The 13,934-nt window shown below is 43.5% G+C and overlaps 1 protein-coding gene across 1 annotated transcript in view; it reads left to right on the top strand.

Annotated features, from left to right (window-relative positions):
* The window catches only part of LOC106585897 (probable phospholipid-transporting ATPase IM), a 57,355-nt gene extending 44,362 nt beyond the window's left edge, over positions 1–12,993 (top strand). The window contains exons 18-29 of the mRNA XM_014172622.2: positions 4–168; positions 491–602; positions 1,393–1,498; positions 5,321–5,462; positions 7,329–7,512; positions 7,813–7,904; positions 8,057–8,188; positions 9,687–9,770; positions 9,980–10,225; positions 11,376–11,514; positions 11,953–12,083; positions 12,377–12,993. Of these exons, the coding sequence (XP_014028097.1) occupies positions 4–168; positions 491–602; positions 1,393–1,498; positions 5,321–5,462; positions 7,329–7,512; positions 7,813–7,904; positions 8,057–8,188; positions 9,687–9,770; positions 9,980–10,225; positions 11,376–11,514; positions 11,953–12,083; positions 12,377–12,688 (1,845 nt within the window). The 3' untranslated portion in view covers positions 12,689–12,993. The remainder of the gene's footprint in view (positions 1–3; positions 169–490; positions 603–1,392; positions 1,499–5,320; positions 5,463–7,328; positions 7,513–7,812; positions 7,905–8,056; positions 8,189–9,686; positions 9,771–9,979; positions 10,226–11,375; positions 11,515–11,952; positions 12,084–12,376) is intronic.
* Positions 12,994–13,934: the final 941 nt, after the last annotated feature.

The following is a 13,934-nucleotide window of genomic DNA, read 5'->3' as shown; positions in this document are numbered from 1 at the left end:
CAGGAGTTTGCTGGTGAGGGTCTACGGACCCTGGCTCTAGCCTATAAGGACCTGGATGAGGAATACTTCAGCAGCTGGAAACAGCGCCACCATGAGGCCAGCACAGCCCTGGAGGACAGAGAGGACAAACTAGACGTGCTCTATGAGGAGATAGAGAAAGACCTGATGGTAGGAAGGAGTTAAACACACCCGATTGGGCTACCATTTAACACACACAATCCAGTGAAATGTGTAAATAAACTCCCCAATTAAAAGTTCCTACTTAATTTCATATTTTAACAGCAAATTAACTCTGAACCAGGGTCAGTTTAGCTTTGACAGATTAAAGATATAAAAAGACCTGATGGTATTTCCTGAACACTGAACCAGGGGCAGTTTTAGCTCTTACTGATAGAGAAAGGATTGTAATTAAGTGTGTGTGTGTGTGTGTGTGTGTGTGTGTGTGTGTGTGTGTGTGTGTGTGTGTGTGTGTGTGTATGTGTGTGTGTAGTTGCTGGGAGCTACCGCCATAGAGGATAAGCTCCAGGATGGTGTGCCACAGACCATCGAGCAGCTTGCCAAAGCTGACATCAAGATCTGGGTGCTCACTGGCGACAAACAGGGTTAGTCACCAAGCAACATACTCTCAGCTATCTGCCTCACATATAACGGAATAATAATAGGTTTTCCCAGAGAGTCCTAGCAAAATTCTTGCGTGAGAAATTGCTCTTTGCAAAGAAGCAATTTTATTTATTTATTTTTCCAATTTTAATTGAAGATAATAACTGTAAGGTACTTAATTGTTACCCAGATTTGATGTTAAGATCAAATGGCTGCATTGGACCTTTAAAGTGTTGGTAAAAATGAATAATTTGTATCTTATTTTGGACAACGATGTTGTTGTTTCATCCAAACCATCAAGGTATTTAAGCCACGTCGATCTCTATGTCTAACCCAGAGGAGGCTGGTGGGATGGGGCTACAGGAGGACGGGCTCATAATATTGGTCAAAATGGAGTGAATGTAACGGTATCATACGCACTGTTTTCATGTTTGATATCGTTCCATTCACTCTATTCCAGTCCCCGATGTTCCATAAGGTGTATTTGTACTTGTTTTTTTAAATCTGATTGTACTGCTTGCATCAGTCACCTGATGTGGAATAGAGTTCCATGTAGTCATGGCTCTATGTAGTACTGTGCTCCTCCCATAGTCTGTTCTGGACTTGGGGACTGTGAAGAGACCTCTGGTGGCATGTATTTGATACCATTTTACTCATTCCGCTCCAGCCATTACAACGAGCCCGTCCTCCCCAATTAAGGTGCCACCAACCTCCTTTGATGTGTAGGACCATATGTCCACATCACTGTGTCTGTCTCCACCTATCATATTGTGTGTTTTTGTCATGTGACAGAGACGGCGGAGAACATTGGCTACTCCTGCAACATGCTGCGAGAGGAGATGAACGACATCTTCATCATGTCGGCCAACAACTCAGACGATGTCAGACAGGAACTGAGGTCAGAGGGTGTGACATCAGAACCACATAACCCTGCCCGCCTCAATACTAACACCATTTGTCCAGGGTTTAGTTCCTACCCAGCACCAATACACCTTATTCAACTAATAATGGCATTTCATAGAGACTGATTAGATGACTGGTTGTAAAGTGGGATTGGAACAATGCCTGTCATTGCTGCAGTTCTTCAGAACCAGAATGAACCATCACATCCCATCCCAGGTTGATAACATCCCATCCCGGGTTGATAACATCCCATCCCAGGTTGAAAACATCCCATCCCAGGTTGATAAGATCCCATCCCAGGTTGATAAGATCCCATCCCAGGTTGATAACATCCCATCCCAGGTTGATAACATCCCATCACATCCCATCCCAGGTTGATAAGATCCCATCCCAGGTTGATAACATCCCATCCCAGGTTGATAACATCCCATCCCAGGTTGATAACATCCCATCCCAGGTTGATAACATCCCATCCCAGGTTGATAACATACCATCCCAGGTTGATAACATCCCATCCCAGGTTGATAACATCCCATCCCATCCCAGGTTGATAACATCATATCCCAGGTTGATAACATCCCATCCCATCCCAGGTTGATAACATCCCATCCCAGGTTGATAACATCCCATCACATCCCATCCCATCCCAGGTTGATAAGATCCCATCACATCCCAGGTTGATAACATCCCATCCCAGGTTGATAACATCCCATCCCAGGTTGATAACATCTCATCCCAGGTTGATAACATCCCATCACATCCCATCCCAGGTTGATAAGATCCCATCCCATCCCAGGTTGATAACATCACATCCCAGATTGATAACATCCCATCCCAGGTTGATAACATCACATCCCAGGTTGATATCATCCCATCCCAGGTTGATAAGATCCCATCCCAGGTTGATAACATCCCATCCCAGGTTGATAACATCCCATCACATCCCATCCCAGGTTGATAAGATCCCATCCCAGGTTGATAACATCCCATCCCAGGTTGATAACATCCCATCCCAGGTTGATAACATCCCATCCCAGGTTGATAACATACCATCCCAGGTTGATAACATCCCATCCCAGGTTGATAACATCATATCCCAGGTTGATAACATCCCATCCCAGGTTGATAACATCCCATCCCAGGTTGATAACATCCCATCACATCCCATCCCATCCCAGGTTGATAAGATCCCATCACATCCCAGGTTGATAACATCCCATCCCAGGTTGATAACATCCCATCCCAGGTTGATCCCATCCCATCCCAGGTTGATAACATCCCATCCCAGGTTGATAACATCCCATCCCAGGTTGATAACATCCCATCACATCCCATCCCAGGTTGATAAGATCCCATCCCATCCCAGGTTGATAACATCACATCCCAGATTGATAACATCCCATCCCAGGTTGATAACATCCCATCCCAGGTTGATATCATCCCATCCCAGGTTGATAACATCCCATCCCAGGTTGATAACATCCCATCCCATCCCAGGTTGATAACATCACATCCCAGGTTGATAACATCCCATCCAATCCCAGGTTGATAACATCCTATCCCAGGTTGATAACATCCCATCCCAGATTGATAACATCCCATCCCAGGTTGATAACATCCCATCCCAGGTTGATAAGATCCCATCCCAGGTTGATAACATCCCATCCCAGGTTGATAACATCCCATCACATCCATCCCAGGTTAATAAGATCCCATCCCAGGTTGATAACATCCCATCCCAGGTTGATAACATCCCATCCCAGGTTGATAACATCCCATCCCAGGTTGATAACATCCCATCCCAGGTTGATAACATCCCATCCCAGGTTGATAACATACCATCCCAGGTTGATAACATCCCATCCCAGGTTGATAACATCCCATCCCATCCCAGGTTGATAACATCATATCCCAGGTTGATAACATCCCATCCCATCCCAGGTTGATAACATCCCATCCCAGGTTGATAACATCCCATCACATCCCATCCCATCCCAGGTTGATAAGATCCCATCACATCCCAGGTTGATAACATCCCATCCCAGGTTGATAACATCCCATCCCAGGTTGATAACATCTCATCCCAGGTTGATAACATCCCATCACATCCCATCCCAGGTTGATAAGATCCCATCCCATCCCAGGTTGATAACATCACATCCCAGATTGATAACATCCCATCCCAGGTTGATAACATCACATCCCAGGTTGATATCATCCCATCCCAGGTTGATAAGATCCCATCCCAGGTTGATAACATCCCATCCCAGGTTGATAACATCCCATCACATCCCATCCCAGGTTGATAAGATCCCATCCCAGGTTGATAACATCCCATCCCAGGTTGATAACATCCCATCCCAGGTTGATAACATCCCATCCCAGGTTGATAACATACCATCCCAGGTTGATAACATCCCATCCCAGGTTGATAACATCATATCCCAGGTTGATAACATCCCATCCCAGGTTGATAACATCCCATCCCAGGTTGATAACATCCCATCACATCCCATCCCATCCCAGGTTGATAAGATCCCATCACATCCCAGGTTGATAACATCCCATCCCAGGTTGATAACATCCCATCCCAGGTTGATCCCATCCCATCCCAGGTTGATAACATCCCATCCCAGGTTGATAACATCCCATCCCAGGTTGATAACATCCCATCCCAGGTTGATAACATCCCATCACATCCCATCCCAGGTTGATAAGATCCCATCCCATCCCAGGTTGATAACATCACATCCCAGATTGATAACATCCCATCCCAGGTTGATAACATCCCATCCCAGGTTGATATCATCCCATCCCAGGTTGATAACATCCCATCCCAGGTTGATAACATCCCATCCCATCCCAGGTTGATAACATCACATCCCAGGTTGATAACATCCCATCCAATCCCAGGTTGATAACATCCTATCCCAGGTTGATAACATCCCATCCCAGATTGATAACATCCCATCCCAGGTTGATAACATCCCATCCCAGGTTGATAAGATCCCATCCCAGGTTGATAACATCCCATCCCAGGTTGATAACATCCCATCACATCCATCCCAGGTTAATAAGATCCCATCCCAGGTTGATAACATCCCATCCCAGGTTGATAACATCCCTTCCCAGGTTGATAACATCCCATCCCAGGTTGATAACATCCCATCCCAGGTTGATAACATCCCATCCCAGGTTGATAACATCCAATCCCAGGTTGATAACATCCCATCCCAGGTTGATAACATCCCATCCCAGGTTGATAACATCCCATCCCAGGTTGATAACATCCCATCCCAGAATGATAACATCCTATCCCAGGTTGATAACATCCCATCCCAGGTTGATAAGATCCCATCCCAGGTTGATAACATCCCATCCCAGGTTGATAACATCCCATCACATCCCATCCCAGGTTGATAACATCCCATCCCAGGTTGATAACATCCCATCCCAGGTTGATAACATCCCATCCCAGGTTGATAACATCCCATCACATCCCATCCTATCCCAGGTTGATAACATCCCATCCCAGGTTGATCCCATCCCATCCCAGGTTGACAACATCCCATCCCAGGTTGATAACATCCCATCCCAGGTTGATAACATCCCATCCCAGGTTGATAACATCCTATCCCAGGTTGATAACATCCCATCCCAGGTTGATAACATCCCATCCCATCCCAGGTTGATAAGATCCCATCCCTTCCCAGGTTGATAACATCCCATCCCAGATTGATAACATCCCATCCCAGGTTGATAACATCGACATGGTGGAATAGAATGAGATGAAAGGATTTGTTTTGTATTGAACCAGGAATGCATGGAGCACCATGAAACCAGGTGCAGAGGAGGCGGCCAACTTCACGCCAGAGAGGACGCTGGGTAACAAGCCGAAGGTGGTCAGGGACGAGGAGGTGAACGGGGATTATGGCCTGGTCATCAACGGACACAGTCTGGTGAGACACTACAGTCCTATTTACTGTAGTCTGGTGAGACACTACAGTCCTATTTACTGTAGTCTGGTGAGACATTACAGTCCTATTTACTGTATATCAGTCTGGTGAGACACTACAGTTCTATTTACTGTATATCAGTCTGGTGAGACACTACAGTCCTATTTACTGTAGTCTGGTGAGACACTACAGTCCTATTTACTGTAGTCTGGTGAGACACTACAGTCCTATTTACTGTAGTCTGGTGAGACACTACAGTCCTATTTACTGTAGTCTGGTGAGACACTACAGTCCTATTTACTGTAGTCTGGTGAGACACTACAGTCCTATTTACTGTATATCAGTCTGGTGAGACACTACAGTTCTATTTACTGTATATCAGTCTGGTGAGACACTACAGTCCTATTTACTGTATATCAGTCTGGTGAGACACTACAGTCCTATTTACTGTAGTCTGGTGAGACACTACAGTCCTATTTACTGTAGTCTGGTGAGACATTACAGTCCTATTTACTGTAGTCTGGTGAGACACTACAGTTCTATTTACTGTAGTCTGGTGAGACACTACAGTTCTATTTACTGTAGTCTGGTGAGACACTACAGTCCTATTTACTGTAGTCTGGTGAGACATTACAGTCCTATTTACTGTAGTCTGGTGAGACACTACAGTTCTATTTACTGTAGTCTGGTGAGACACTACAGTCCTATTTACTGTATATCAGTCTGGTGAGACACTACAGTCCTATTTACTGTAGTCTGGTGAGACACTACAGTTCTATTTACTGTAGTCTGGTGAGACACTACAGTCCTATTTACTGTAGTCTGGTGAGACATTACAGTCCTATTTACTGTAGTCTGGTGAGACACTACAATCCTATTTACTGTAGTCTGGTGAGACATTACAGTCCTATTTACTGTAGTCTGGTGAGACACTACAGTTCTATTTACTGTAGTCTGGTGAGACACTACAGTCCTATTTACTGTATATCAGTCTGGTGAGACACTACAGTCCTATTTACTGTAGTCTGGTGAGACACTACAGTTCTATTTACTGTAGTCTGGTGAGACACTACAGTCCTATTTACTGTAGTCTGGTGAGACATTACAGTCCTATTTACTGTAGTCTGGTGAGACACTACAGTCCTATTTACTGTAGTCTGGTGAGACATTACAGTCCTATTTACTGTAGTCTGGTGAGATACTACAGTCCTATTTACTGTAGTCTGGTGAGATACTACAGTCCTATTTACTGTATATCAGTCTGGTGAGACACTACAGTCCTATTTACTGTATATCAGTCTGGTGAGATACTACAGTCCTATTTACTGTATATCAGTCTGGTGAGACAGTACAGTCCTATTTACTGTAGTCTGGTGAGATACTACAGTCCTATTTACTGTATATCAGTCTGGTGAGACACTACAGTCCTATTTACTGTAGTCTGGTGAGACACTACAGTCCTATTTACTGTAGTCTGGTGAGACATTACAGTCCTATTTACTGTAGTCTGGTGAGACACTACAGTCCTATTTACTGTAGTCTGGTGAGACATTACAGTCCTATTTACTGTAAATCTTGCACTAACATGAGCCCTGATTCCTTATTGTGGGAAATATCTGATTGTGCTCATATTTTCGACAGATAAGACACATTTTTTGACAGATAAGATACATTTTTTGACAGATGAGACACCTTTTTTGACAGATAAGACACATTTGTGACAGATAAGACATGTTAAAAGGATTAGATACATTTTAGACATTTGATCTGATTCTGATCAGTTTAATAGGATCTGGACATCCATATTTGATCTGTTACCATTAGATTAGACTCTACTCTAACCTACCCTCTCTCCCCCTCCCCCACCAGGCCTATGCCCTAGAGCGTAGCATGGAGCTGCTGTTCCTGCGTACAGCCTGTCTGTGTAAGACAGTGATCTGCTGCAGAGTGACTCCACTACAGAAGGCCCAGGTGGTGGAGCTGGTCAAGAAATACAAACAGGCCGTCACTCTGGCCATAGGAGACGGGGCCAACGACGTCAGCATGATTAAAGGTAACTTACAATATACTGTCCAAAATGGCACCCTATCACCTAGATAGTGCACTGCTTTTGACCAGGGTCCATATAGGAGCACCCTTTGACTACAGATCTAGGATCAGATAACTACACCAGTCAAATACTTAACCATGTGGAGTGTTAGGGAAAAACAGACTCTGTATGATTATGCGGCGGAGAGAAAAGTTATGAACTTGAGCTTAACCCTCTGAACCCAATGGTCCTGAACAATGTTTACCTTCTCTCTCCTTTCCCCCTCTTTCTTCCCCTTTCTCTCCCTCCCCTCGCTCTCTCCAGCTGCTCATATAGGTGTAGGTATAAGCGGTCAGGAAGGGATGCAGGCAGTCCTCTCTTCAGACTACTCCTTTGCTCAGTTCCGCTTCCTGGAGGTAAGAGGGCCACTGACACATCAGTGACGTTTTTAAATCACAATGCAAAACCCACATTTTTATCTTGGAATTTTATCAGTGATTTAATGTTCTATTAGTCTGTTGTTTGTACGATTTAAAATTAAGTTGGTTTTTTTTCATTTAATTGACAGCGCCTCCTCCTGGTCCACGGTCGCTGGTCCTACCTGAGGATGTGTAAGTTCCTGCGTTACTTCTTCTACAAGAACTTCACCTTTACCTTCGTCCACTTCTGGTACGCCTTCTTCTGCGGATTCTCAGCACAGGTAAGACAGAAAGAAGAGGGTAGAGGGAGGAGAGAGGGGGGGAGAAGAGGGGAGAGAGGAGGGAGAAGAGGGGAGAGAGAGGAGAGAGGGGGGAGAGAGACCCTGCATGTTTTCATTTCTTCAACTTCAGTCAACCCAACGTTGAATTCCAAAGCAACTCGTTTACTCCTCTACTTCTATTTCTTTAAAGCCCCGTGCAGCCATTAGATTTTTAAATCATCGCTGTATTTCTAATAAATCACTGTGTGTGTGTTAGTTTCATGAAAATAACTCCAAATATATGTTTAGTCATTTATTTAATATTTATTTCATATAATATATATTGTATTTACTTTACCACCATGGCCTATTTATTGCCTTTACCTCCCTTATCTCACCTCATTTGCTCACATTGTATATAGACTTATTTTTCTACTGTATTATTGACTGTATGTTTGTTTTACTCCATGTATAACTCTGTGTTGTTGTATGTGTCGAACTGCTTTGCTTTATCTTGGCCAGGTCGCAGTTGTAAATGAGAACTTGTTCTCAACTTGCCTACCTGGTTAAATAAAGGTGAAATAAAACAATTAAAAAATAAATTCCCTGAGCCTCCTTTTGCCATTGAACTGCTCAGTCTGGTCGTGTGGGCGTGTTGATACAAATGCTTATTTATTTACATACACAGCCCTGATTGGCAGATAGAATCATCTAGACTCTAGAGAGCCTACCCCGCTTACCCCTTCAAAGTAGGAGGAAACACATGCAAATAAAAAAAAAATGTAAAAAAGATGACTGGTCATTGGTCAGAATAATCCCATCAGATTGTGATGGCATGCTGTCAGACAACAACAACAACAAAAAGCTCTAAAAAAAGTGGCACAGTGGTCTAAGGCACTGTATCGCAGTGTTGCGGCGTCACTAAAGCCTGGGGTTTGATCCCAGGCTGAGTCATTACCGGCCGTGACCGGGAGTCCCATAGGGCGGCGCACAATTGGTCCAGCGTCGTCCGGGTTAGTGGAGGGTTTGACCGGGGGGTGGGGCTTTACTTGGCTCATCGCGCTCTAGCGACTCCCTGTGGTGGGCCAGACGCCTACGAGATGACTCGGTCGTCAGTTGAACGGTGTTTCCTCCAACACATTGGTGTGGCTAGCTTCCGGGTTAAGGGAGCGGGTGCTAAGAAGCGCATTTTGGTGGGTCATGTTTCGGAGGACGCATGAATCGACCTTTGCCTCTCCCGAGCCCATTGGGAAGATGCAGCGATGAGACAAGATCGAAATCACGAAATTGTGGAGAAAAAGTGTGTAAAAAATTCAAATAAATAAACTCTTACACTAAAAGGGCATTATCATCATTTACACTATTTCAGAGTGTTATTTCGACCTTGTAGTGTGGAAATCTATTTTTAAAAATTACAAGAAAATCCCGTTTTTGACTGCACTCTCCCTTTAACAACTGTTCAGTATTTTCAGATATATAAAGTTATTTGTCTGTGATGATCTGATTGTGTTTCTGCCAGACGGTGTATGACGAGTGGTTCATCACGTTGTATAACCTAGTCTACACAGCACTTCCTGTACTGGGTATGAGTCTGTTTGACCAGGTAAAACGTGTGTGATGTCAATGTGTTTGTGTGTGTGCAGGAATTAATGTGTTCATGTGTGTGTGCAGGAATTAATGTGTTCATGTGTGTGTGCAGGAATTAATGTGTTTATGCAATATGCTTGTGCATTTCTGGTGTTTCTCCCACACATTTAGATTTGTGTAATTGAGAATGTTTTTCTTACCTCACTGTCTCCCCCCGGTGTCTAGGATGTGAATGACATGTGGAGTTTCCAGCACCCCCAGCTGTACGTTCCAGGCCAGATGAATCAGTACTTCAGTAAGACAGCCTTCTTTAAGTGTGCCCTCCACAGTATCTACAGCTCAGTAGTGCTATTCTACATCCCCTACGCTGCCATGTACAACACGGTCCGAGACGACGGGCAAGACATTGCTGACTACCAGTCCTTCGCCCTGCTGGCACAGACCTGTCTGGTCATCACTGTCTGTATACAGGTACAGTACAATAAATTACATTAGAGTACAGTACAATACATTACATTATATTACAGTACAATACATTACATTAGAGTACAGTACAATAAATTACATTACAGTAAAATACATTACAGTACAATACAATACATTAGAATACAATAAATTACAGTACAATACAATACAATACATTAGAGTAGAGTAAAATACATTACAGTACAATAAATTACACTACAGTAAAATACATTACAGTACATTATATTACAGTACAATACAATACATTAGAGTACAGTACAATAAATTACATTAGAGTACAGTACAATAAATTACATTAGAGTACAGTACAATAAATTACATTAGAGTACAGTACAATACATTACAGTAAAATACATTACAGTACAATACATTAGAGTACAATAAATTACATTAGAGTAAAATACATTACAGTACAATACGTTAGAGTAAAATACATTACATTAGAGTACAATAAATTACATTACAGTAAAATACATTACATTAGAGTACAATAAATTACATTACAGTACGGTACAATAAATGACACTACAGTACAATAAATTACATTACAGTACAGTAAAATACATTACAGTAAAATACATTACAGTAAAATACATTGCAGTACATTACAGTACAATGCAGTACAGTACAATGCATCAGAGTACAATATATTACAGTACAGTGCAATACATTACTGTACAGTACAAAGTATTACAGTACAATATATTATAGCACAGTGCAATGCATTACAGTACAATGTATTACAGTACAGTACAATGTATTACAGTACAGTACAATGTATTACAGTACAATACAATATATTACAGTACAATATATTACAGTACAGTATAATACATTACAGTAGAGTACAATCCATTACAGTACAGATGGTACAATACATTGGGACCACAGTCAAGTACTGGAAAAAATGTAATCAATGTAAAATGGACCCAGATAAAAAAATATTTCTTATTTCTAAACTTTGACTTGAGAAAGCTAGACTCTAATTTCTATGGTGAACTACCTGCCCTGATTGAAAACTGTTAGTCCATTGACATGTCCGTGTGCCTGTCTGTCATTGCTTGTCAGTCTGTGTCCGTCTTTATTCATCAGATGAATATTTCACCCCCCCCCCCCACCCCCGTCTGCACTGTAGCTGTGTCTGGACATGTCCTACTGGACAGCGGTGAACCACTTCTTTGTGTGGGGGAGTCTGGCCATGTACTTTACTGTCACCTTCACCATGTACAGCAACGGCACGTACCTCATCTTCCCTGCATCCTTCCCCTTCATCGGTGAACAGCGCCCTCACAACACAACACACCACTACACAACACACCACTACACTATACAACACACCACTACACACCACAACACAACACACCACTACACAACACACCACACAACACACCACAACACTACACACCACAACACACCGCACTACACACCACTACACAACACACCACAACACACCACAACACAGCACAACACACCACAACACACCACAACACACCACTACACACCACAACACACCACACCATTACACAACACAGCACAACACACCACCGCACTACACAACACAACACATCACTGCAAAACTATCTTGAGCCAGGACAAACTCTAGACAGGTTTGTGTGTGTGTGTGTGTCTGTGTCTGTGTGTGTGTGTGTGTGTGTGTGTGTGTGTGTGTGTGTGTGTGTGTGTGTGTGTGTGTGTGTGTGTGTGTGTCTCAGGCACAGCCAGGAACTCCCTGAACCAGCCCAACGTGTGGCTGACCATCCTGCTTACCTCCATCCTCTGTGTACTTCCTGTGGTTGCCTACCGCTTCCTGTTAATACAGCTCCGCCCCACTATCAACGACAAGGTGGGACCATTGACCAATCACATGTTGTCTTCTAGGAACACTGACCAATCACACGCTGTCTTATTGGAACACTGACCAATCACACACTGTCTTCTAGAAACACTGACCAAAAGGTCTTATTTCAAAATGATGAACAACAAGTGGAAATCTGACCTACAATCCCAGTCCCAAAATACCACCCTATTCCCTATATAGTGCACTACTTTTGACCAGGGCCCATTATGGGTATAGGGTGCCATTTGTGGCACATCTACTGAATCTAAGATTAAGCCTATCCCTCCCATTTCCACCAGGTGATGTTCAAGGTGAGACAGGCCAAGGCCGCGCCCCCTCCATTAGCCCGCCGTGTCCGGATTCGCCACACCAGCACCCGCCGTTCCGGCTATGCCTTCTCGCATGCGGCGGGCTACGGGGACCTGGTGACGTCCAACCGTTTTCTGCGCCGTCCCGCCGTCACACTCACCACCGCTTTCACCCCTCTGGGACGCACCACAGGGTTCAGCCCCACGGGGCGCTCAGCCGGATACAGCCCCACTGGGAACGCTCTGAACTCCAGACCACAGGATGTGGAGGTGACATCACTGCAAATGTACCACAGGATGTGAGACCCCGCTTTCTGATGTACCGCGCTATGCCCGCCTTACGTCAGATAAGATTCATATACTAGCCACTTCTGAGACTCACTTAGATAATTCATTTGATGATACAGCAGTAGCAATACAAGGATATAACATTGATAGAAGAGACAGGAATGTTTATGGGGAGGTGTTGCAATATATATTCAGAGTCATATCCCTGTAATGCTTAGAGAAGTGTTATTGAAGTGTTGTGGTTGCAGGTTCACCTGGCACATCTAAAGCCTTTTCTTTAGGGGTGTTGCTATAGGCCACCAAGTGCTAACAATCAGTATCTAAATAATATGTGTGAAATGCTTGATAGTGTATGTGATGTAAACAGAGAGGTCTGCTTTCTTGGGGACCTGAATATTGACTGGTTTCCATCAAGCTGTCTGCTCAAGAGGAAGTTTTTCACTGTAACCAGTGCCTGTAATCTGGTTCAGGTTATTAATCAACCTACCAGGGTGTTTGCAAATACTACAGGAACAAGATCATCCACATACACTACAGCTCAAAAGTTTGGGGTCACTTGGAAATGTTCTTGTTTTTGAAAGAAAAGCACATTTTTTTGTCCATTAAAATAACATCAAATTGATCAGAAATACAGTGTAGACATTGTTAATGTTGTAAATGACTATTGTAGCTGGAAACGGCAGATTTTTTATGAAATATCTACATAGGCGTACAGAGGCCCATTATCAGCAACAATCACTCCTGTGTTCCAATGGCACGTTGTGTTAGCTAATCCAAGTTTATCATTTTAAAAGGCTAACTGATCATTAAAAAAGCCTTTTGCAATTATGTTGGTGCAGCTGAAAACTGTTGTCCTGATTAAAGAAGCAATAAAACTGGCTTTCTTTAGACCAGTTGAGTGTCTGGAGCATCAGCATTTGTGGGTTCGGTTACAGGCTCAAAATGGCTAGAAACAAATAACTTTCTTCTGAAACTCGTCAGTCTATTCTTGTTCTGAGAAATGAAGGCTATTCCATGCGAGAAATTGCCAAGAAACTGAAGATCTTGTACAACGCTGTGTACAACTCCCGTCACAGAACAGCGCAAACTGGCTCAAACCAGAATAGAAAGAGGAGTGGGAGGCCCCGGTGCACAACTGAGCAAGAGGACAAGTACAGTAGAGTGTCTAGTTTGAAAAACAGACGCCTCACAAGTCCTCAACTGGCAGCTTCTTTAAATAGTACCCGCAAAACACCAGTCTCAATGTCAACAGTGAAGAGAC

Source organism: Salmo salar, chromosome ssa24 (assembly GCF_905237065.1).
Source record: "Salmo salar chromosome ssa24, Ssal_v3.1, whole genome shotgun sequence".
Classification (NCBI taxonomy): Eukaryota; Metazoa; Chordata; class Actinopteri; order Salmoniformes; family Salmonidae; genus Salmo; species Salmo salar.
The sequence above is the reverse complement of the archived record's forward strand: the minus strand, read 5'-3'. Positions and strand labels throughout refer to the sequence as shown.